This window comes from Magnolia sinica, chromosome 2 (assembly GCF_029962835.1).
Source record: "Magnolia sinica isolate HGM2019 chromosome 2, MsV1, whole genome shotgun sequence".
Lineage (NCBI taxonomy): Eukaryota > Viridiplantae > Streptophyta > Magnoliopsida > Magnoliales > Magnoliaceae > Magnolia > Magnolia sinica.
In genome coordinates this window covers 6,363,997-6,386,190 of record NC_080574.1, presented here as the reverse complement: position 1 = coordinate 6,386,190, position 22,194 = coordinate 6,363,997, and the positions used below count along the sequence as shown (strand labels likewise).

The 22,194-nt window shown below is 39.7% G+C and overlaps 1 protein-coding gene across 2 annotated transcripts; it reads right to left on the bottom strand.

Annotated features, from left to right (window-relative positions):
- Positions 1-1,652: 1,652 nt before the first annotated feature.
- On the bottom strand, positions 1,653-19,749 carry LOC131233026 (uncharacterized). Of its 2 annotated transcripts, XM_058229594.1 has the most exons (4): positions 19,164-19,743; positions 15,611-16,206; positions 12,826-12,912; positions 1,653-2,028 (listed from the first exon to the last, which is right to left on the bottom strand). In XM_058229594.1, exons 1-4 carry the CDS (start codon positions 19,401-19,403, stop codon positions 1,713-1,715), a joined length of 1,239 nt encoding a protein of 412 aa, XP_058085577.1. In that variant the 5' UTR covers positions 19,404-19,743; the 3' UTR covers positions 1,653-1,712. The 2 variants fall into 2 exon arrangements, with proteins under 2 accessions (XP_058085577.1, XP_058085584.1); XM_058229601.1 differs by lacking the exon at positions 12,826-12,912 and having other exon boundaries at positions 19,164-19,749.
- Between the last annotated feature and the right edge of the window lie 2,445 nt (positions 19,750-22,194).

Sequence of the window (22,194 nt, the reverse complement as noted above, 5' to 3'; positions counted from 1 at the left end):
CTCATTAATTGGTGGGCATTTTAGGAAAATACAAGGAAATGAAGGAAAACTAACCAAGGGTATCCTCTGACAATAACTTGATTAATGAGGTAGTTTCATGAAAACGTAACTTAAAAAGGTACCGGGATGTAAATACTTTATTAATAAGGTAATATTTTGTAGAATTCCCATGGATGATTAATACCACGTTAAAGAAGACAACCTAAAATCTCATATACGCCAAAGAGTCGAACTCATGGGATGGGTTCTCTGTCAGTCCTCAGATTCCCTGAGGTAAATATAAGATACATTTTATGAAAATAAAGAACATGTTTCATAAAGTTTACATTTATGAAATATATACAAAGATCAGAAGTAACTAATCTGCATATTCCCGCAACTAAGGATCTCCCTTGCATATCTTTAGTTAAATAAACCATAAAGAGATATTATAGGTCACTGATCCTTCTTTTTTTTTGGTGGGTGGGACGGGTTAGCTTGTTAGTACACACCCCCACTGTCAGTGCACACTCCACTGTTAGCCACCCCCACTAAGGAATCGATACCAAGACCTCAGTGTTGAAACGAGGGCATCTTCACTCAGTCTACCACTTGAGCTATGGACCAGGGTGTATTATAGGTCCCTGATCCTGAGCCACTGCAAATGTATGATCTGCTGATGCTCTAATTTCCCGCATGTGGGACCATGGCTTAGTGATCCAGATCACTGACATGACGGGAAGGGCTGTTTATGGCCAGGCTTAGAGTTGTCTTAGCCCACATTTTCAACCCTTTTTTCCCTCATCTTTTTGAATGGTAGGCCTAGATTTTGAACCATTTGGGCAAGCTTAGTCAAAATTTTGCATTCGCTTGGCCCAGGCCTAGTCAATTGACATCCCGAGGGGCTCCAACAGTGGATGGAAAATGCCTGAAAAATCTCCCAGACTGGTAGATCCTAGCCCTTCTATTGGTGGCCTACAAATGGTTTTAAAATAATAATAATAATAATAATAACAACAACAATAACAATAAGGTCTGCATTCAGGGGAAGAAAAAAAAGTCCAAATATTGAAGGGTCAGGATTTACAATACGGAAGATGTTTGGGCAATGGCTCATATCCATCTTGGAGTCCCTCCGCATATCAATTACATGGATCAACAAATCATGGGCCTTGCATCTGATGGAAATTGTCAGCATACCAGGCTGTTGCACGTTTAATAACATTCACAAGTCGGGACTCCACTTACACATCAAGAAACATTCCCCCCAAAATTTTTAGGGTCATGACTCAATCAACCCCTCAAGTGGGAGATATAACACGTCATAGAACTGTTCGTAGGGCACAAATGTCAGAGAACCAGACCATTCATCAGGTACGGTGCAATGCAAGCATGCGATATCACAAAATGAGGGTAATACACTCTTCGACTTGGAATTGGAATGTTGGACTTTTTCTTTTCTTTTTTTCCGAACCACCAATTTTTCTCACACAAGTATGACCTTCCTGTCAAGTGGACAAATATTATTTTTGGTCCAGGGCATGTTCACAATATGCCCTACCTGGTGAATGACCCAAATTGGACAAGTATGCCAAATCATTGACGTGTGTTCTGCCCCCTCACATGAGGAGTCGCTCATTGAGTGACAGCACATATCTTTATCATCTACAACAACAACAACAACAGTTATCTTCATTTAAAAACAGCCAACTATGTGGATCTGAAGGTAATATTCAACTACCTCTATAACCACCATGAGGTAATGTTAGGTGTCTGAGATCATTTGCCCACACTAGCATACGTGATCTGCTTGCTATGAGTATAGTTGATACTAATAGAACCAAAACAGATGCATAGGCCATTAATACGTGTGACTCTCTAGCTAAAGAACACTGGCTCACTGTCATTGAATGGTCAGGTCCGAATGTGACAACAACAAATCCTGGGTCATCCCTTGCAAACCATGTCATGGCCGGAACTGTCACCTCACGTGTCCCATCTTGGTGGATGTGCTCACAGAAATGATGAGTGTGAGCACTGAATACTATTCTGCACATTCCAATTACCAATGTATCCATTAGAAGGTGCATTTTCAAGGGTTACAAAAATAAATAAATAAATAAATAAAATTGTATATCAAATGTTGGCAATGATAACCCTCTAAAGGAATACTCGACTGTCAACCTAGATAGATGAAATACAAGAAATATTTTGATGACTATAGTGGATAAATTCCGACAAAGAGATAGGGCTCACATGCATGCAATCTAAACAGTTGCTCTTATGTGGGTGAGCCCACTATATGGTTTCGATGATGGGTGGGTCCGACCATATCATTCTGCAAGTATGATATGAGAAATGGAGAAGAGGACAAAAATGTTACAGGCACTCATCCTACTAATCATCAATCATAGCCTCTCCCAAGTTATGAATGTATTATAAGGGCTTGTCCTAATAGTCACAACATATGTCTAAGACCAAAGCCCTACGCAACAATGTGAAAGAAATTGTTATGAAACAAGAAAAAACAAATTGGTAAAAGATTTTTGCTGTGGAAATCATGCACACAGAAGAAGCATACGTTGGAAAGCACAAAATTGTTTGAGTGCAGAAGGTAGCAGTAATGTCCTGATTAGGCACACACAGATCAATCCTGATATCAACCCATCACTTAACTGACACGATCCATAATCTCTTCATGGAAGATCTCTCCAAATGTCTTGGAAGCTGAGTCCGCCAACAGTATGTGAGACATATTTAACCAAATGAAATCAATAACCCGTACAATGCAAAATGTTGTTGTTATTATTATTATTATTATTTGGAAGAATTAACGACAAAATGGCATAACAGGATATGGTCCACAATAGAGTGGTATGGCACAACAGGATTCATACAGCTGGCCCCAATTACTTGGTATAAGGGTTTAACGAACAACATGATATACGCCGGTTCAACAGTGTGAGGTCCATATATTGTGATGGATGTCACAAAAGGGATCCACCCATCAATGTCACATTGATCCACCCATTAATGTGCTTTGAGAGATTTGCCAAAATGAAGGTACAAAACACATGCAAAGTTCAAAATTGATACGGTTGCCAAAATGAAGGTCCAAAACACATGCAAAGTTCAAAATTGATACGGTTGCCAAAATGAATGTCCAAAACACATGCAAAGTTCAAAATTGATACGGTTGCCAAAATGAAGGTCCAAAACACATGCAAAGTTCAAAATTGATACGGCCTAAAATACTTGCTGGGATGGTCTGGTTACTTTCACTCATCAAGAGATGGCTAGTGGGAGCCGCCCATCATTGTCGGGAAGATGCCGAAACGATCTCAAGGTATGGAACACACACAAAGTTTGGAGTCAGTCCACATTACATTTGTACGATAACGGTTCGGAGTTGATCCTACATCTTATGCATACAAGAATGGCCATGTTACTATCATTCATCAAGGGATGCCTAGCAGGGTTAGTAGCCAATCCACAGCAAGAGAGATGCAAAAACAAAGGTCTCAATGTACCTGAGACATGAAAAGTTTGGTGACAAATCTGAGTCAACATTATGCCGAAATGGCCCAGTAACTGCCCCTCAATGAGAGATGGCTAGTGGGATTGTTGTCTAGAAGATATGCCAAAACAAAGGTCTCCATGCATGCACATGATCCAATGTTAGACCATGCCAGAATGCCTGGTTACAATGACTCATTAAGAGATGGCTAGCGGGCCCCACCTTCGATCCGCTCTAGGGATGCCAAAACAAAAGTCTCAAGTACCAGATACATGCAAATTGCAAAGTCTGGAGTCAATCTGACATCAGATTAATGCTGGAATAAACGATTAGTATCATTCATCAAGAGATGACTACTGGGGTTCACCCATCCTCTGGAAACCATGCCAAAACTGAGGTCTCAATGTACTGGGCATGTGTGAATTTGTTTGAAGCCAACCAAATTCAAATACAGGCTGAATTGGCACAGTTACTATGGCCACCGAGCCATACCATAAATGAGTTGTGATAACCTTGGTTGCACCCATTATGAGCTGCAAGCCTGCAACCGCCTTGATTGGGCCCACAGTGGGTAAAAACCATTCTGGTTCCACCCAACTCAGTTGCACCCATCTCCAGCTACAACCACTTCAATCATGGTTAGAAAGGACCGGGTCAAAGCAGCCAAGAAGGTCACCTTCCAGTTCAAGAAGTTGCCAACCGTGACCATGACGTCTCCCGTTTTTGCACCAATTCCACCATGATTAAATATGTGGGTCTAGAACTATAAAATTAAAGAGTGAATGTAACAACCCGAATTCGTGTAAGCGATTAGACACACTTTCGTTCACAGAAGCCTACGACACGTAGAACATAATAGACACTTAGACACGGCGTTGATTAGAGAATAGTATCTTCACCCATTCTCATGGTAGGTGCGATTGAAGTTCGATGATGAAATTCTTGTAAGGGGAGTAGAATGTAATGACCCTAGATTTTGGTGTGCATGCATACACATGCATGTGATTACACTTGCATTCATCCAATCATCCATCCACGCATCCATCAATCTGTGTAAGTTATGATCATTGATATGTGTGATCGATTGGTTTAGTGTGAACTATTGATGTATATAGGTATCAATCATATGATCTTTTGTGTGTATATGTACACTTGCACTTTCGCCACTTACACTCACAAAACCACCCGTTTATCACTAAACTAGCTTAATTCTAACCATCGAACATACTTTAAACCTACCCGATCATGACTCACGGCCCGTGTATCAAAACCACTTAATTAGAGCCTTGTAACTACACTAAAAATCTGCCCAAATAGATTACTCACTTGTACACCCAATTAGCATATTCTAAACCGTACAATCTTGAGTTACACCGACCTATAGTGAACCCATAAAATTAGAGATCAATTCACTTTTGTTTGACCCATGATCCTAACCAAGATATGCATTTCTAATGATTATTGAACCTATGACTTAGATCAGCCCTGTAAGAAATGTGATAATGTATCCTAAGCCGTTCAAAATAATCCAACAATGAAAATTAGAGTTGTACATGAACAGAGTTAGCTCGGTTAACTCACTCGACTCGACTCGGTTCGAAACTGAGTTCGAGCCGAGTCTAGCTGATTTTTGGAGCTTGAAAAAATTTCGAGCCGAGCTTGAATCAACTCGGATCGAACTAGTTCGGTGACTTAGTTATTTTGATATTGATGTTGCTCACCAAGTGTTTGATGAAATGACTCAACGAAGTGTTGTTTCAGGTGGATACATTCTTTGTGGGATCGGCCGGTGGCAAGGAAGGTATTGGATATGAAACAAATCACTACCAAAAAAACAAACATTACATAATAAAACTAACCTTGGATCTTGATTTGGATGTTGCCTACCGAGTGTTTGATGAAATACCTATAAACTGCTGCTGTTGTTTTGCAAGTTGTGAGAAATTGAAGGTGCACTTCATGTGTTTGAGAAAATGCCGCACAGGCTCGAACTCGACTCGAACTGGCCCGAGTTGCTGACCGAATTGAGCCGAGCTAGCCAGTCAGGCTCGAGGATCGAGCCAAGCCGAGTTCAAGCTAGGGTCAGCTAGTGGTCGAGCCAAGTCGAGTTGTGCAAAACTCGACTTGGTTCGACTCGTGTACAGCTCTAGCGAAAATGAATCAACTCCTCGATCCTCGCCCTTAACCGACGTGCACAACTTCAACTCATATCACTAAATCTAGGCTATTCATTCATCAATCTTCACATTTGTTCCTATACGTGATCATTCACCAAACCAACTGTAAAGGTACTTAATTAGACTTAGATTTAGCAATCTAACCGTCCACTTATAATTTGGACCATCACATCATCATTAAATAGACAAAGAGCCCATCAAAGTTATTTACATCCGATCATCGACTCTGAATCGTTCATCCTGATCCTGATACATTAAGGAATATTTTACACTGTTACAATCAAGCTACAAATACACCACTGATCATCAAAAGTTTTCGGTGTACACATTTCTGCTCGACATTACTCTTCAGAAAACCTACTTATGGGAGTCCGATCACGATGAAAATTTAACTGATGCTTACTCAACCCAATTGAATTATGCATCTTTAATCGCGAAATCTGATTCACAAGATCTATCATCCATCATATTTTTCATCATATCTATTGGATGATCCGTCCGAAAATCAAACAAAGAACATCATTATGATTCATAGACAATCTCCAATGAATCTACCAGTTTACATTTCACACTGAGACATGTCTGGACCTATTTTCGGAGATCTCAAATCCGCTAGAAAGAATCCTACGCACCCTACAGTTTCTAAAACAAAAGAGACCGGTAATCCAATGTTTGCCCTACACCGTGCATCATTGCTCAATGAATCATGATCTCGTCATTGATTTGGAAGATTGACAATACATCCATAACTCAACACCCCAAAAGACCATGTGGACGACTTGTTTCGTGTTTTTATTGTCACTTAATTACTATCTTCAAACTTAACATCTTTTAACCATGTAATCGAGAATAGCCAAGCGGGAATCATTCTTCGACAATCCAAATCAATAATTAGAAGGACTACTAAAGACCTTGATCTGTGATCAACCGTCGGCCCCGATTCTAACTGCTCACTTGTGTGAACAGAGGCAAAGCAACAGCTATGATGCACATGCGGCCCATCAAGAACCCGAAAATGTGGCTATCCCAGTATTCTTTTCCTTATACTTCGATTCTTATTGTGAAACCTTTGGTGTAAAGAGGCGTCGTGCGTTGATCCCAACCGTTCATGGCCTTAACAACCACCCATTAGGGGTGTACATCGAGTCGAACCGAGTGCTCGGCTCGGCCACTAGCTGACCTCAGCTCGAACTCGGCTCGGCACGGTCCTCGAGCCTGACTGGCCAGCTTGGCTCAGTTCGGTCAGCCGCTCGGGCCAGTTCGAGCCAAGATCGAGCCGAGTTCGCCATTGCAGCATTTTCACAAACACCCGCACCTTCAAAAACTCACTGTATTTGAGACAACAACAATGGTTTTACAGGTATTTTATCAAACACCTTCTAAGCAACATAAAAATCAACAAAAAAAGAGTGTTGGTTTCATATACATACCTTCCTTGCCACCAGGCACACTTCTTTGAGTCATTTCATCAAACACTTGGTGAGCAACATCAATATCAAAGTAACTGAGTCACCGAACTGGTTCGATTCGAGCTGGGTTCAATCCGAGTTGAGTCGAGCTGGGGCTAGCTCAAACTTGGGTCAAACTCATTTTCGAGCTCAAAAAATCATCTCGACTCAGCTCGAACTCAGCTTCGAACCGAGTCGAATCGAGCTTTTTTAAGTTGAGTTGAGCGAGCTAACCGAGCTAGTTCGGTTCGTGTACACCTCTACCACCCATCATCAACTGGTATCAAATATCCTCCGCACGATGCTTCCAGAAACCAATTTCACATGATCTTCATCACATTATGTCCCCTTCAAGTCCCAATCACAAAAGGAGTCACTAACCATTGATCTTGGCCATTGAAATCGTGGAACCTATGCCATTACTAGTCCCTATAATCCAAGAAAACTGGATTGTGCTGCTACCATGAAATTCGTCAAATACACGACATCATTGATTCCATATCCAACTTTCCCTCCTTCACCGTGACAGGCAAAGACAGTGTTAGCGGTCTTTGGAACCAACCATCTCAAACCATCTATCATTTGAACTGTCCAATCTCCACTCCGTTGGAGTGAAACCAAACGACAGACCCCGAGTTTCTCTCCGCTTTCCTTGATATTGTGCGGTGGCAAAAAAAAACGCCCACCTCCGAGAACCCACTAATCAAAACAATGCCAACTGTGGAAACATAGGGTCCATAAGCATCTTATGGATCATCCCAACCATCCAGCAAGGTCAGTTCAAAGGAATCTATCAAATTCATCGATCCGCTAGCAGAATAGGAAATTAGTTTCAAGACAAAAATCGAAGTAGAAGGAGAAGAATACGGGGATAGCCGTATTTTCGAGTTTCTTAACGGGTTGCATGTGCATCCCAGTTGTTGCTTGACCTCCGTTCACACGTGTGAATAGTTGGAATTGAGACCGAAGGTTGATCACGGATCAAGGTCTTTAGTGGTCCTTCTAATGATTGATTTGGATTGTTAAAAAATGATTCACAGTTGGCTATTCTTGATCATATAGTTAAAAGATATTACGTTTAAAAAGAGTGGTCGGGTGACATTAAAAACACAAACCGAGTGGTCTACAAAGTCTTTTGAGGTGTCAAGTCGTAAATGCACGATCAATCTTTAAGATCAACGGCGAGAACATGATTCATTACGGATACACGGTGTAAGGTGAATATAGGATCATCGGTCCCCTTTTGTTTTAGCAATTGTAGGATGTGTAGGATTCCTTATATCGGATCTGGAATCTCTGAAAATAGGTCCAGACATGTCGTGGTGTGGAGTGTAAATTGGTACATTCATTGGGGATCATCCGTGAATCGTAATGATGACCACTATTTGATTTCCAGGCAGGTCATCTAACAAATTTGATGGACAATAGATCTTGTGAATTAGATGTCGCAATTAAAGATACACAATTCAATTGGGTTGAGTAAGCATCAGTTAAATTTTAATCGCAATCAGACTCCCAAAAATAGGTTTTCTAAAGAGTAATGTCATGTACACCATAGAAAATTTTTGATAATCAACGGTGTATTTGTGACAATTAGAATTTGACTTTAAAGGCGCAAAACATTCCTTAGTGTATCAGGATCAGGATGAATGGTTTAAAGTCGTTGATCATCGAATGTAAATAGCTTAGATGAACTCTTTGTATATTTAATGATGATGTGTCGGTCCAAATTATAAGTGGACAGTTAGATCGTTAGATCTCAGTCTAATTAAGTAGCTTTACAGTTGATTTGGTGAATAATTGTGTATACGAGTAGATGTGAAGATTAATGAATAAATTGCCTAGATTTAGTGATAGAATTTGGAAAGTTGTGCACATCGGTTAAGGGTGGGGATCGAGGGATTGACTCATCTTCATTGTTAGATTATTTTAAACGGCTTCGGACACATTATCACTGGTCTTAGAAGGCTGATCTAAGTTGTGGGTTCAACGGTCATTAGTGATGCATGCATATGGTGTAGATCATGGGTCAAACAAAGGCGACCTGATCTCTAATTTTATAGGTTTGCCATGGGTAGGTGTAACTCGAGCTTGTACGATTTAGAATATATTGATTGGGTGTACAAGTAATTTATTTGGGCAAATTTTTAATGTAGTTATATGGACCAAGTTAAGTGGTTTTGATACATGGGTTGTGGGTTATGATCGGGTAGATTTAGGGTATGTTCTACAGTTAGATTCAAGCTAGTTTATGAATAAACAGGTAGTCTTATGAGTACAAGTGGTGAGAGTGCAAGTGCGCACACACAAAATCATATAATTGATAACTACATACATCAATTATTCACACTAAATCAATCAATCAATCAATCACGCATATCAATGGTCACAACTTGCATGGATTGATGGATGCATGTGTGCATGGATGGATAGATAGATGGATGCTTAGATAAATGCAAGTATACTCACATGCACATATATGCATATGCACCAAAATCCTGGGTCGTTACATTCTACCCCCTACAAGAATTTCATTATCGAAATTCAACCACATCCATCATGAGAACGGGTGAGGATCCTCCTCTCTAATCAACGATGTGTCTAAGTGTTTACTACGTTCAACTAGGTTTGTGTGCACGGAAGTGTGTGTAATCGTTTACACGAATTTGAGTTGTTACAGTGAAAATTATGAGAAAGGGATCAGGCAATTACAACAATGAACCAACAAAGTGTCCACAACTCTCACACATTCAAAATGGAAGGCTGGAGTAAGATTAACCATTAGGGTTTATTTGGGGGAGCGATTTGTGAAATCCATAGATTTTAAATTAGTGGATTTCGCAAATCCACACCCCCATAAATCCATGGATTTCACCCAAATCCTATATATGTGTGTGTGTGTGGGGGGGGGAAAAGGTTCTATGCAGTCGAGCTCATGGGAACTTCCTATGAGGTCGAGCCGTGTGGGCCCCACCATGATGTATGTCGAACATCAACACCGTGAATTTGATGGGTCCCCTTTAAATTATGGGATATCCCAAAAATCAGTCGTATATGGAACTCAGGTGGGCCATACCAACTAAAATCATGTGAAGACATGCCTAAAACATATAAAAGCACTTGGTGGGGCCCACATGAAAATTGGATGCGTCTGAAACTTGGTCTGACCCCTCATCCAATTGGGACACACATAATGGATAGGCTGGATTTGTGAACCACATCTCGGTGGGCCCAACAAATGATTATGAATGTTTTAATGGAGGGTAACCCCTCTCAACTTTTATACGTGGTGTGGCCCACACAAGTCACGAATTGACTTGATTTTTAATCCCTAGGCCCAGCATGGAATGGTGCATCTGACTGATGGGATAGATGTTCGACACGCATCACGGTGGGCCCACACAACTCGACCTCATGGGAAGTTCCCATGAGCTTGACCGCATAGAACCTTTTCCCTATATATATATATATATATATATATATATATATATATATATATATATATAAACATTTTGCAAATGCACAAAATCAGAGACTTGCTTAAGAGCAGTAACCTTTTTTCCATGTAGTAAATGCTCCGTCATTGACATAAATGGTCTTAAATCGATTCAAGAATTAGCAGCTTGATATCCAATTTTTTATTTTTTATTTTTTTTAACATTTTGATCTCCAAACGGTGGATTTTGGGATTTGCAAAATCCAAATCCAATGCAAATTCATGAATTTAAAAAGTTCATGGATTTATTAAATCCATAGTCTCATTTCCAAGGTATTCCGTAACTATAACGATGGCCTTAACAACTACTACCATTATCATTACGATACGGGCCATAATAGCCATTGTGGCCTCTCTCTTTTTTCTTTTCTTTTTTTTTGGAAAAAAAAAAAAAAAAAACTTTCAGCCCCATTACGAGCCTTTTTTTTTTTTCTATAACGGGCGTTATCATTATGGTTGTAACATTATCATTTTTGAATACCTTGCTCTTTTCATTAAATGTCCAAGCTATCTCAAACTTTTCACAAAAAGAATGTCGTACCGATCTAGCCACAAGGCATTGGATGGAAAGATGATGCGCGGACTCCTCGCACAACACACGCCAATAAAAAAAGGATGATACCCCTAGCTTCTTAAATGATCTAGGGTTTTGGAGCTTGATTTTCAAACAGTGGATTTTGAGATTTGTCAAATCCAAATCCAATGCAAATTGATTAATTTGACAAGTTGATGGATTTAGTCTCATTTCCCTGACCCCAAACAGGGTATTAGGGTTGTAACCAAGTTTCTATAGTTCAAACTACTTGTACCCACTTTTCAAATAATAAATTAAGGAGCTTGCATTTTCATTTAAATCCTTGCAATTTTTATTATAGGAACCTTAGATCAGACTAGGAGGTCTTTTGTACTCCCATGACCCCCAGCTATTGATCACTTCCACCTAGCTTTTCATTGAATGTTCAAGCTACTCCGAACATTTCACAAAAAAGAATGCCATATCGATCTAGCCACAAGGCATTGGATGGAAAGATGATGCGCATCAGCTCCTTGCACATCATACCTATCAAGGAGGATTATGCCCTTGCTTCTTAAATGATCCAGGGCGCTGTCCTTTGCCACTACCCACACAAACCCTACAACTCCATGGGACACAAAACAATGCAAAACAAGGAGAGGAATCTTCCTTACATACAGAGCTTCAGAAAATGATTTTGGCAAGAATACATTTAAGGCATTTCATTACCACACTTAGGTGTCCTCATCAAACGACAGAAACAACTTGAAGAAAACCCAGTTCATTGAAGTCTTGTACTTCATTATCCTTCAATTTTCTTCTAAACTATAAATTCCAAACCAAACTACCCCCAATATCTGAAAAAACCTTCATGGCCGCTTCAATGTTCGATGTCACTCTACACAAACTCAGGAACATCATAAGTAACGGATTACCACCAAGCCATCATCCTCCCAAAAATTCACCATGTCACCTTCTCCCAACTTGAAAATTTCATACCCCATGACAGAATATTGCTGCCAACCTTCTTATCATCTCCCATCAACTAATGCCCATGTTTCACCACACCTGGGTACCACCCCCATTAGAGAAAGCATACTTTTCCCTCATCACACTTCTGCAGTGTGTGCATGAAATGATCAATGTAAAATACCTCAAAGGTCACATTATTAGTCCAACAAAAGAAACATGGATGAAGGAGGTACTAAAACTGGGACACGTTGATAGTTCAAGCCCATAGCTCAATGGTATTTAGGGCATGTTTCAACATTGAGGTCACGGGTTCAAGCACAACCAACCAACCAATACATAAACTAAAATAAAAAGTGAGACAGTTACTGTCAACAATAAAAGAAAAGAAAAATGCAGCCTCTTTAAGCGATTTTGGAATCTTGGATAGGCATATTAAAGCTCTTACGCAATTAAAGAACCATACATGATACATCAATCAAGATCTTAAACATTAAATGTTATGGATCGATAGTTATCACAGTGAAGGGTCCAGAAATAGAAGTGATTTTTAAAATGACTATACTCTGAAGTGAACAAGCCAAAATACGAGCCTACTACATGATTAGCAAGGAGCCAGCTTTGCACAAAATTGAACCACACAGAGATGATGAATATCAAAATAGACAGCCAACGAATAAAGAAAGCCATAATAACTCTTTCGAGGTTCAAGAGCATGTAATGACCTTGGTCTGAGAGCCTGAAAGATATATTCAGTCACATTCGGGGGGACTGTGTGAAAGAACTCGTATGGGCCTGCACCAACAAATCCACTGCACAGAAAGTTGCAAAAACTTAAAAGAAATGGGAGATGACTGCATGATAAATGATCAACCACAGTTGAAATAAATGACAGAAGAGTCCAAAGATTCAGTTCTAATTCATAGTTGTTGATAACAAAGAACCAATCAATTAGAAATGAGAACATAATAAGAATGATTTCTTTCAGGCAAGGGCATCAGGGCCACTGCCTCCGTGAACATCTGCCAAAAGGCTCGATCCCAGGTCAATGCCTTGGAGGGGCACCTACTAACCAGACGGCTAAAATCATCATCATTATCATCTAAGCCCTATCCCGACTAATTGGGGTCGGCTGCATGAATCCTTTTCTACTATTCAACTCTATCAAGGGTAATAACTTCAATTAGACCATAGGTCATCAAATCTTTTCTACCTTCACTCGGGCCTTCCCCTTTTAGAGCCTTCAACTTGTACCAACTCACACCAAACCAGTGCAGCTCTTGGTCTCTATTGCACAAGACCAAACCATCTAAGTCTACTTTCCCTCATGTTACTACCTATTGGTGCTACTCCTAAATTCCCACGAATGCATTCATTTCTAGTTTTATCCTTCCTTATCTTGCCACTCTTTTTAAAAAAAAAAAATTTTAATTAAATTAAATTAAATTTCACACGCACGCACGCACACACACACACACACACCCCACCTGGGCATTCGATCCCATGATCTCAGTGATGAAACAATTTGTCTATAACTAAGTGATGGAACTAGGCCCCCTTGTCTTGCCACTCATCTATCTCAGCATCCTCATTTTAGCTACACTCATCTAAGAACACGGTCTTCTTTAACTGCCCAACATTCTATCCCATAAAGTATGGCTGGTTTGATAGCCATCCTATAAAATTTCCTTTCAGTTTGAGTGGTACATGACAATTGCATCAAACTCCAGAGATCCAATAAAATTTCTCTAAAGCCCTGTTTGGTAGAGATGCCTAAAAATGAGTTCATCTCATTTTAGTTAACAGTAATTATGCATTAGAGTTTCATGAGACTATAGAGGATTCATGTAGCTGACCCCAAGTAATTGGGAAAAGGCTTAGATGATGATTTTTTTTTTTTTTACCTATTTTTCAATTTTCCTCAAATTTGGGCCTGGATTTTCCATTCTTCGAAAATGGTTCAAATCTTGGGTTTTAATCTTCAAAAAATGCACCAATTTTTTTAAAACATTAAAAATTGCACCAATTCATTCGAAAATGAGTTGAAAATAGTGTCAAAAAGAAAAGGGAAAAGACACCCCACCCCGGTAACTGTTATGCATGGTCAAAACGGACCATTACAGGGTCATTACGGTCTGAATTTTTTGGCACAGGCCATTATGACCCCGTTTTGTGTGATGGCCCGTGCCATTACGTAACCTTTTTGGTATACCTTGCTCCCAGGGACATCTTAATAAATCTTTTGGTGTCATGTTATGATCCCAGCAGTTTAAAGAGCCTAGCTTGACATGTACCATCAGTCCTAGAGCTTTTGCGTATCAGAGCCAACATGTCCTATGTTCGAGTCCTAGAAGGGGTGACCTGTGAAAAAGGGCAATCTGGACTGGAGTGAAAGCTGCTATGATGTGGAAAAGGGCTACCTAGACAACCAAAGTGCAGCCACCAAGTGAAAAGGGCTACCTAAATAACCAGAATGCAGTCACCATACCTTGGGAAAAGGCTACCCAGAAAAGAGGCCAAAGTGAGCGCCGCCACAGAGTGGGCCACCGTAGAGTCGGCTGTGCAGCGTGATGGAATTTTACTATCCCAGCGGTTTAAAGAGCCTAACTTGACGCATCCCATCAGTCCTAGAGCTTTTGGCAATTCCAATATTGGAATTTCACCTCTGATGATACATTGTGCAGCACTTCAAAGTAGAGCTTTTGGTGTACTGGTTGGTTCTTAGCATGCTGCCCCACCCAAACACACACACACACAGTGCATAATGACACAAGCTATCCTTGACCCTAGTCAGCTCTAGACCTCATAAAACCTCTTTATCATGTTCCTCCTGCTTAGCTCATGCTACTGCCTAGCACAAGTCAAACATGGACAATCTTAGTCACCCAAAGTGCTGCACAATGACTCAGCTTACAGAAGCTCTCCTCAATGAGGTGCAACCTGACAGAATTGTACATCATGGAGAAACAAGGTAAAGGCGATAAGCTTGTGAACACATATCCAGTGGCATTAACAATGATCCATCATCCATCTCATGGCAGTAATCAATTTAAGGCCAAGGGATGGAACCTCCAGGTGACATGGACCGATAAGCCTGTGGGTTTTGATGGAGCATGGAAGACAGTGATAACTGCAGCAACGTTGATCATTACGCTTACTAAATTCATTGCTGAAAATTCCAAAACTAGCCATAAAATCTCCATGCATGTAGACATGATTCAACAAGAATGTTTCCTTAACATAACCTGGACGGGAATCAATAGGCTGTCATTTTCAAGCCTCCTAAAAGAATCTTGTGCTCCAATCATGTGGTAGCCACTAGGGAAAAGTATGCATCATGCATGATACGCATGTGAAGCAGAATGGTTTTTAAATGCATTATATTTCAAATTCAACAGTAAACAAAACCATGATAAAGAAGCATTTGACAAATATAGTTATCATAGAGATCCATAACACGAGACTATATACTACAGATATAGAAACACTAATTCAAAGAAAAGAACATACCGGTGCTCAGGTTTCCTCGAACTCTCATGGTGACTCTGCCCAAGGTTTGTAGTAGGAAAATTGGTTCCTTCACAGATCCTGCTCGTCCGATGCAAGGGAAAATGAAGTAAGAGGACAGGACCAGAACTTGACGCCATAGGATTTTCCCTCCAGTGGAAGTTCTCAAAATCATCCCTCCACTTGACAGGCTCACTTAGTACATCTGTTGTTTCCTTGGCATGGTTTCTTAGATCTAGACTTTCTCTCTCAATAACTGTTTCAACACTGAAGCGCAAATCATTGCTGCTGCAAAGCATTGCAACAGCATTAAGGGAGATAAAGCTAATATTGCTAACTTCAAAGGCACCACAACCGGCTGAGTCCAATCCTGGCAAACTGTTAGCCATCCGATGAACAGACTTTGAATTTATTTTACTGCAATCTCCAACATCCCTGTCACCCAAAACAATATGAAGAGGAAGACCAAGAAAGGGATCCAACATCCTTTGGAACTGTTGCAGCACAGATATCCATTTAATGTTTGTCAACTCTGACCCTTTTGCAGAAACGTCTCCCAAAACTACAAGCATATCAGGCTTCACCCTCTCAAAGGATTTCTGGTTCAAAAAGGAGCCAACATCAAATACTTAAATTATTTGATCACCAGAAAAACCACTTCAAACAGAAAACAAGAGGATATGATGGTTTTACTTACTCAGTGTTCTTACAAGTAACAGCTGTTAGTTTACTACAAATACAACACATGACAGTGATGCATTTAACAACTTACAACAACCCATCTTTTGCACTTTAGATAAATGGATTCATTGGGCACAAACTATAAAGCAAATTAGGTGAGGATGGAATCTGGAATCATTATCTGATAAATTAAGCATGAAAATATTATGACAAATCAATGTTGCGATTGGACCAAAAGTATGAGTAGAAAAATCTTCAGTAGATAGGAAAGCTATCTAAGAAGAAGATTGTATTCATGCATACAATCAGAAATGTGATGTAGGATGTGGCACAAATACATTCCTAGTATGGTTGGACCAAAAGAAGGTGAACCGTAAATTGGCCATAACTTTTGATCCGGGTATCGTTACGGGCCGCACAACCTATCAATCTTTACTACAACAGGCCATCCGAGGTGAATTGACCCACATAGTGGGTCGCATCTGTCCATTTCGCCAGAAAACGCACGCTTTCAACTCAAAAAGGAAAATTTAAAGCAAATTTACTATTTTTAGTAATTCCGATTTTTTAATATTTTCTTATTTTTAGAGTTTTTGATTTTCTTCTTTTTTAGAAATAACTTGCGATCATGCTAGGACTTTTCTAGCAAAGGTTTATTTGGATTTATTTTTTTTAGAAATTAGGTTTTAGAAGAGTTTTACTAGAATTAGGATTTTTATTAGAGTTAGAATTTTGCTATTTTTGGTAATTATGAATTTTGGCTTTTTTTTTTTTTTTCTTTATTAATAGTGTAACAGAGACATATACACATCAGACATCAAGCAATTTATCTTGAATTTTCTAGAATTATTTCTAGTTTCTATCTTTCCTCATGGATTCAAGGCATCTCTGTGAGGAGTCCAAAGAAGCTCCGTGGATTCGGAGTACTTATCCCCCTGAGGAAGACGACGCTCGACCTCAACACATCCATCCCCGTGTCAAAATGCTTGACCCCCTTTTCTTTTATTATGTTTGAAGTCATGCAATACAGTTATATTACCTGGGTCTGGGTACACAAGTGCAGACATCAACCACAACAAGGACTGGATGTGAGGGAACCTTTTTTTTTTTTGAAAGGAAACACTACCAGGGATTGAACCCTGGATCATTCACACACACTCCACCATCTCTATCATGTCTAGGCCCAAACTTTGAATGACAATAGTACGACAAAGATTGGTTTCATTATAACATGCATATGATAAATTAGTTTTGAACTGTTTTAAATTAAAAAAATTATACATACAACAACAATATCAATGGAAAACGATTTTAACATGTAATCCTCATGCAAGTTTGACCCTATCCTTCTCATTCTAGAATTCTTTAGAAGTTGGGGAGTTGCAGATCGCTCTCATCCAGTCCCTATCTTGATCAATCTCTGATCTGTGTACCAACTTGGTCTTGTAGCACCAACTTCTCAATATACTAGAACAGCAAAGATTGGTTAAAACTAATACAAGGACTATTCTCTTAATATATTTCACCTGAAATTAATGCTATATCTATATTGCAATAAAATCAGATCTGTCTTGTAGCCCAGAAACTACATTCACTTTCATACCTTAAAAAAGAAAAGAAAAAAAGAAACAACAACACTACATTCACTTTCATCTCTAAATAATTAGTAGGTCTGAAATTCAAGAACCGGGTGGGAATGTAGATGGTCAGCATACTATATTTATCTGTCCACCTACTAGCATCCTCATCATCATCGCCATCATTGAACTTTTCTCCCAGCAATCTGTGATTGTTTTTAAATGGAAAATGTGCAAAAGATTAACAATCCACTGCCCACTAGACATCAAGCTTAATGGATCATTGCATCTTCTAGTTTCTGTTTTTTTTTTTTTTTTCCAAAATAAATAAATAATGCTTCGTCTTTTACCCGAGCTCTGGAAGTGGCTACATCATAGCTTCGCATTGACAGCAGTCACATGCCGATACACTCCCATTCAGCACACCATCCATGCATTTATACTAGACAATGATCTTCTTAGAGTCCCATTGTCAAGTCTCACCCACATCTATCACTCTCCAGGAACTCAAACTTCTCTCTGTGCGAAACACTTTGGTCTATACATACATTACTTGAAAACTTGTTCAAAAGCATGCATCAACTTTGCCTTGTATTGGACAAGTCAGCTCCAACATGGATCATCCATGGTCCAAAAAAATATTATTGGAACATGGATCATCCATGGTCCAAAAAATATTATTGGAAAATATATTCTTAACCATCCATAAACGTCCATTACTAGAGAAAACTCACACCCAACAATGTGGTGCCCTCCTATACTCCTAGGGTCGTCAAAACTAACATCAATCAACCAGCACATTTTCACCTCATTTTGAAACAACCCAATTTCAACTTCACTTCAAATCAGCATCAGCACAAAATATAATTTACACGCAAATTACAAACTGCCCATAAAATAAATGTGTGATCTACCAGTGTGGACCATTGGATAAACCATCCAATTACGGGCAACTGATCAGAAAATTGTGACCGCCTCTCTCGCCAGGCCGAAAGGTGGTCCCAGCTATGCAGTTTCTGGGTCGAACAAATGACACCATTTTGTTCGGCAGAGCATGAGCATCTGTGTATTGACACCCCTCGCAAATTCATGAAAGAAAAAGGAAGAATCTATTTACAGCCCCTATTTTTTATGGTACTATCGCAGGTGGTATTAGCCGGCATGAGTGTGTAAATTCCACTTCCAAAATAGAGAAACCCAAATTTTAAACAAAAAAATAAAAATAAAATTAGAATCCTAACCCTAGAATGAATATTATCCGAAACTAAAACGAAAGTTGCCGAAATTGAGATTATTACCCTGAGGAACTTGGCCATGTAAGAATCTCTGAAGTAAAGACTCGTATAGCCAGCTTCCGATCCCGTCAATAGCAGATCTGCCACCATCATCACCTTTAGATCCTCTCCATTCTTCTGGATTTTGCTACTATCATTGCGATCGACGGACACGATCTTGCAAGACGGCACCGAGACCCTCTCTTCGAAGATTATCAGGGCTGCAGCAAACAACAGCGGGAGTGCCGATTTCCACGCGACCATCTGAGTTGCCTGTCCGAGTTGCAACTTCTGATGAGCGAGACAAAACGGCTCCGAGTCGGAATCGGAAGGAGACTCCGAGTCGAGACTGTAGTATGAAATCTAGGGTTTTGGAGCGGCGATTACTTCTCGCCATGGTCGCTCTGATCCGCATTTACAGTAGCAGGGAAGGGATTTAAAGGCGTCGGATTTTGGATAAAGGGAGGGGCATAAATGTCCGGGAATTCCGTGAGGGTCGACATTTCTTGGCATTGGACGCCAGTTGCGTGCAACCCTTGTTTGTTGATTAATCTATTTGGCAATTGTCTTGTGTATCATTCAATATATTCAAGATACTCTTGATCTATCTATTCCTTTTTCTCGACAAGTACTCGTGGGAGATAAGGGCATATTCAGATTCTGATTTCACTTAACTGTATTTTTGATAGAAAGTCAACTATGATCATTGTATGGAATTTTGACCGTATTCACCTTGACGTTTGGGCAAATTATCTAAAGAGATTCACCCTTTCAAATATCTTAAGAGTGGCCTTCTGACAAGCTTTGGATGTTATCTCGAATGAAAATGCCCCTGTCCTTGTTTCAGAAGTCATATGGTCATGGAGAGATGGAATGACTATTCTCCCGAGAAAGTAATGAATTGGCTACTCCCCCTGTCACCAGGCAATGGCTGGTGCTCGGTGCTATATGGTATCAATGGTTTGGCAGAAAAGGAAGTGAACTGTAACGCCTCGGATCTTGTAACCCGAGTTTTATACTTATTTTCCAAAATCTCGATAGTTAACCTACAAGGATAGCCCACATTTCACGGTAATATTTTTTTTTCCTTTATAAGTATAAGCGAGCGATCGCAACGGAAGCAAACAAACCACACACAAAGGAAGTGTCTAAGTATATCTCAACTATACAAATGGTTGCCCATAGAGCTTATACAAATTAATGACTCAAATATAAAAATGAAATATCTTGACAAAAGTAAGAAACGTAGAATGAAGAATCGTAAGATCATCCAACTCTTCGTGCTCCACGTTAATGTTAACATGCATGTCATCTACATAACCTCCAGCAACTGAATACGGTTTGATAGCGTCAATGGTTATCCCAGTGAGGTATACCCTCCAAGATTACCAAGTATTACAATAGTCAAGAATGGAATTCAAATAACTCAGGAGAATACAATATCAAACGTAAACTTCATGAGAAAAATACAAAAAAATACAATTTATGTTTACCAAGTGACATATAAGATGATACCACTTATATATAAGAAGAAAACGCAATCTACAGGTACAATCCAAGGAACTATAAATCTAAGTTACATTTCACAATTCACAAGTACAATACTAACTACATATCCACTCAGAATTCAAAGTATAACATGTAGAGATACAATCCATTCCCCACAAATATAACACAAATAGTTATAACATCCAAACTACAATTTAATGTATAACATAAGAAGATACAATACACTTCATACACAATATTCAATCGCTAACTTAATCTTGATTAATAAATGAATGCATGAATGCAATCAGCTTGGGGATGCACATCCAGTTGAACAAATGAATAGACCTTTCAAATAGTCGGTCAGGCACTCAATAACGCCCGCGTGCCATATATGTATTGGGGTAACTTGTAATGCCTCGGTTTTCAAAACCCGAGTATACGACTAACATTCCAAAAAACCTAGGAGTTAGCTAATGATAATAGTAATCAACAAGTGAATCAAAGTGTAAATAGCGGAAATGAAATATAACATATATCTGATCCAACATCTGAGCAATATTCTAGCCCACTCAACTGGGGGCCAATTACAAAACTTTAAGTTCAATGCAACAATTCCAAATAAACTATCAAAGGAAAGCTACTGATTAAGGCCATAATACGTCGCTGCCTCTTGATATGGCTCCTCATCTCCAGGCTCCTCCTCGACAGTGGCCTCCTCCTGATCCATCGTAAATCCATCTGTCCCTGCATCCTCTGTACGGTTGAACATTGATGAATGAGTAGTTAGCTCAGTGTGATCTCCCCTCAAGATTACACACCACCGCCCCAGACAAGGAATAACATAAAACATACAAACAATCCAAAACACAGCAGATGCAGTCTTATTATGTGCATGAATGCATAAATGAAATCATCGCCTCGGGGATGCTCATCCATGCAAACAGTGGGCTCGTTACCCATGCAATCATCGACCCAGAAAAAACATCCAGATGGTCTATGCCCCGGGAAAACATTCAGTCGGGCAAATACATACGATAACAATAGATGATGGTCTGTGCCCCGTGAAAAACATCCAGTCAAGCAAATACGCATGTCACGTGCGATAGCAATAGATGTTGGTTTGTGCCATGTATGCTTGATTAGCCAACCCATTATTAGTCCAATTACAACCAGCCAATGGTCACTACCGGGAGCTCACGGCCCAGTGTGGGCCAACGGCTCGAGCATAGTGTCCCATGACCACCATCCCCAGCCCATGAGGCTACTGCCTTAGGGTGTGTATAGTACTCACTGACACATGGTCAATCAATTCAATGTAAAGGGCCACCACCAATGCTGACTGGAAATGAAATGTTAAAATTATTAAACATGACGATTAAAATATGACAGCGTGAATGGTTCAAAGATAAGTAAACATCGATATTTAAAAGGTTGTAAGGTTCATCCCAAGTCAATTAGGTGGAACCACACATGGGTGGTAAACCCCATAGTCAAATGCCAACAACCCAACCTCTATGTCAGGGGTCTACTTGTTAAGATGTGGAGCCACATCTGGGACCGTCAT

Coding starts and splice junctions, on each gene's coding strand:
- LOC131233026 (XM_058229594.1), bottom strand. CDS start 19,403: ATGGTCGCGTGGAAATCGGCACTCCCGCTGTTGTTTGCTGCAGCCCTG. Junction 16,207..19,163: donor ACATGGCCAAGTTCCTCAGG/GTAATAATCTCA, acceptor TTTTTGAACCAG/AAATCCTTTGAGAGGGTGAA. Junction 2,029..12,825: donor TTTCAGGCTCTCAGACCAAG/GTCATTACATGC, acceptor TGGAATGTGCAG/AATAGTATTCAGTGCTCACA.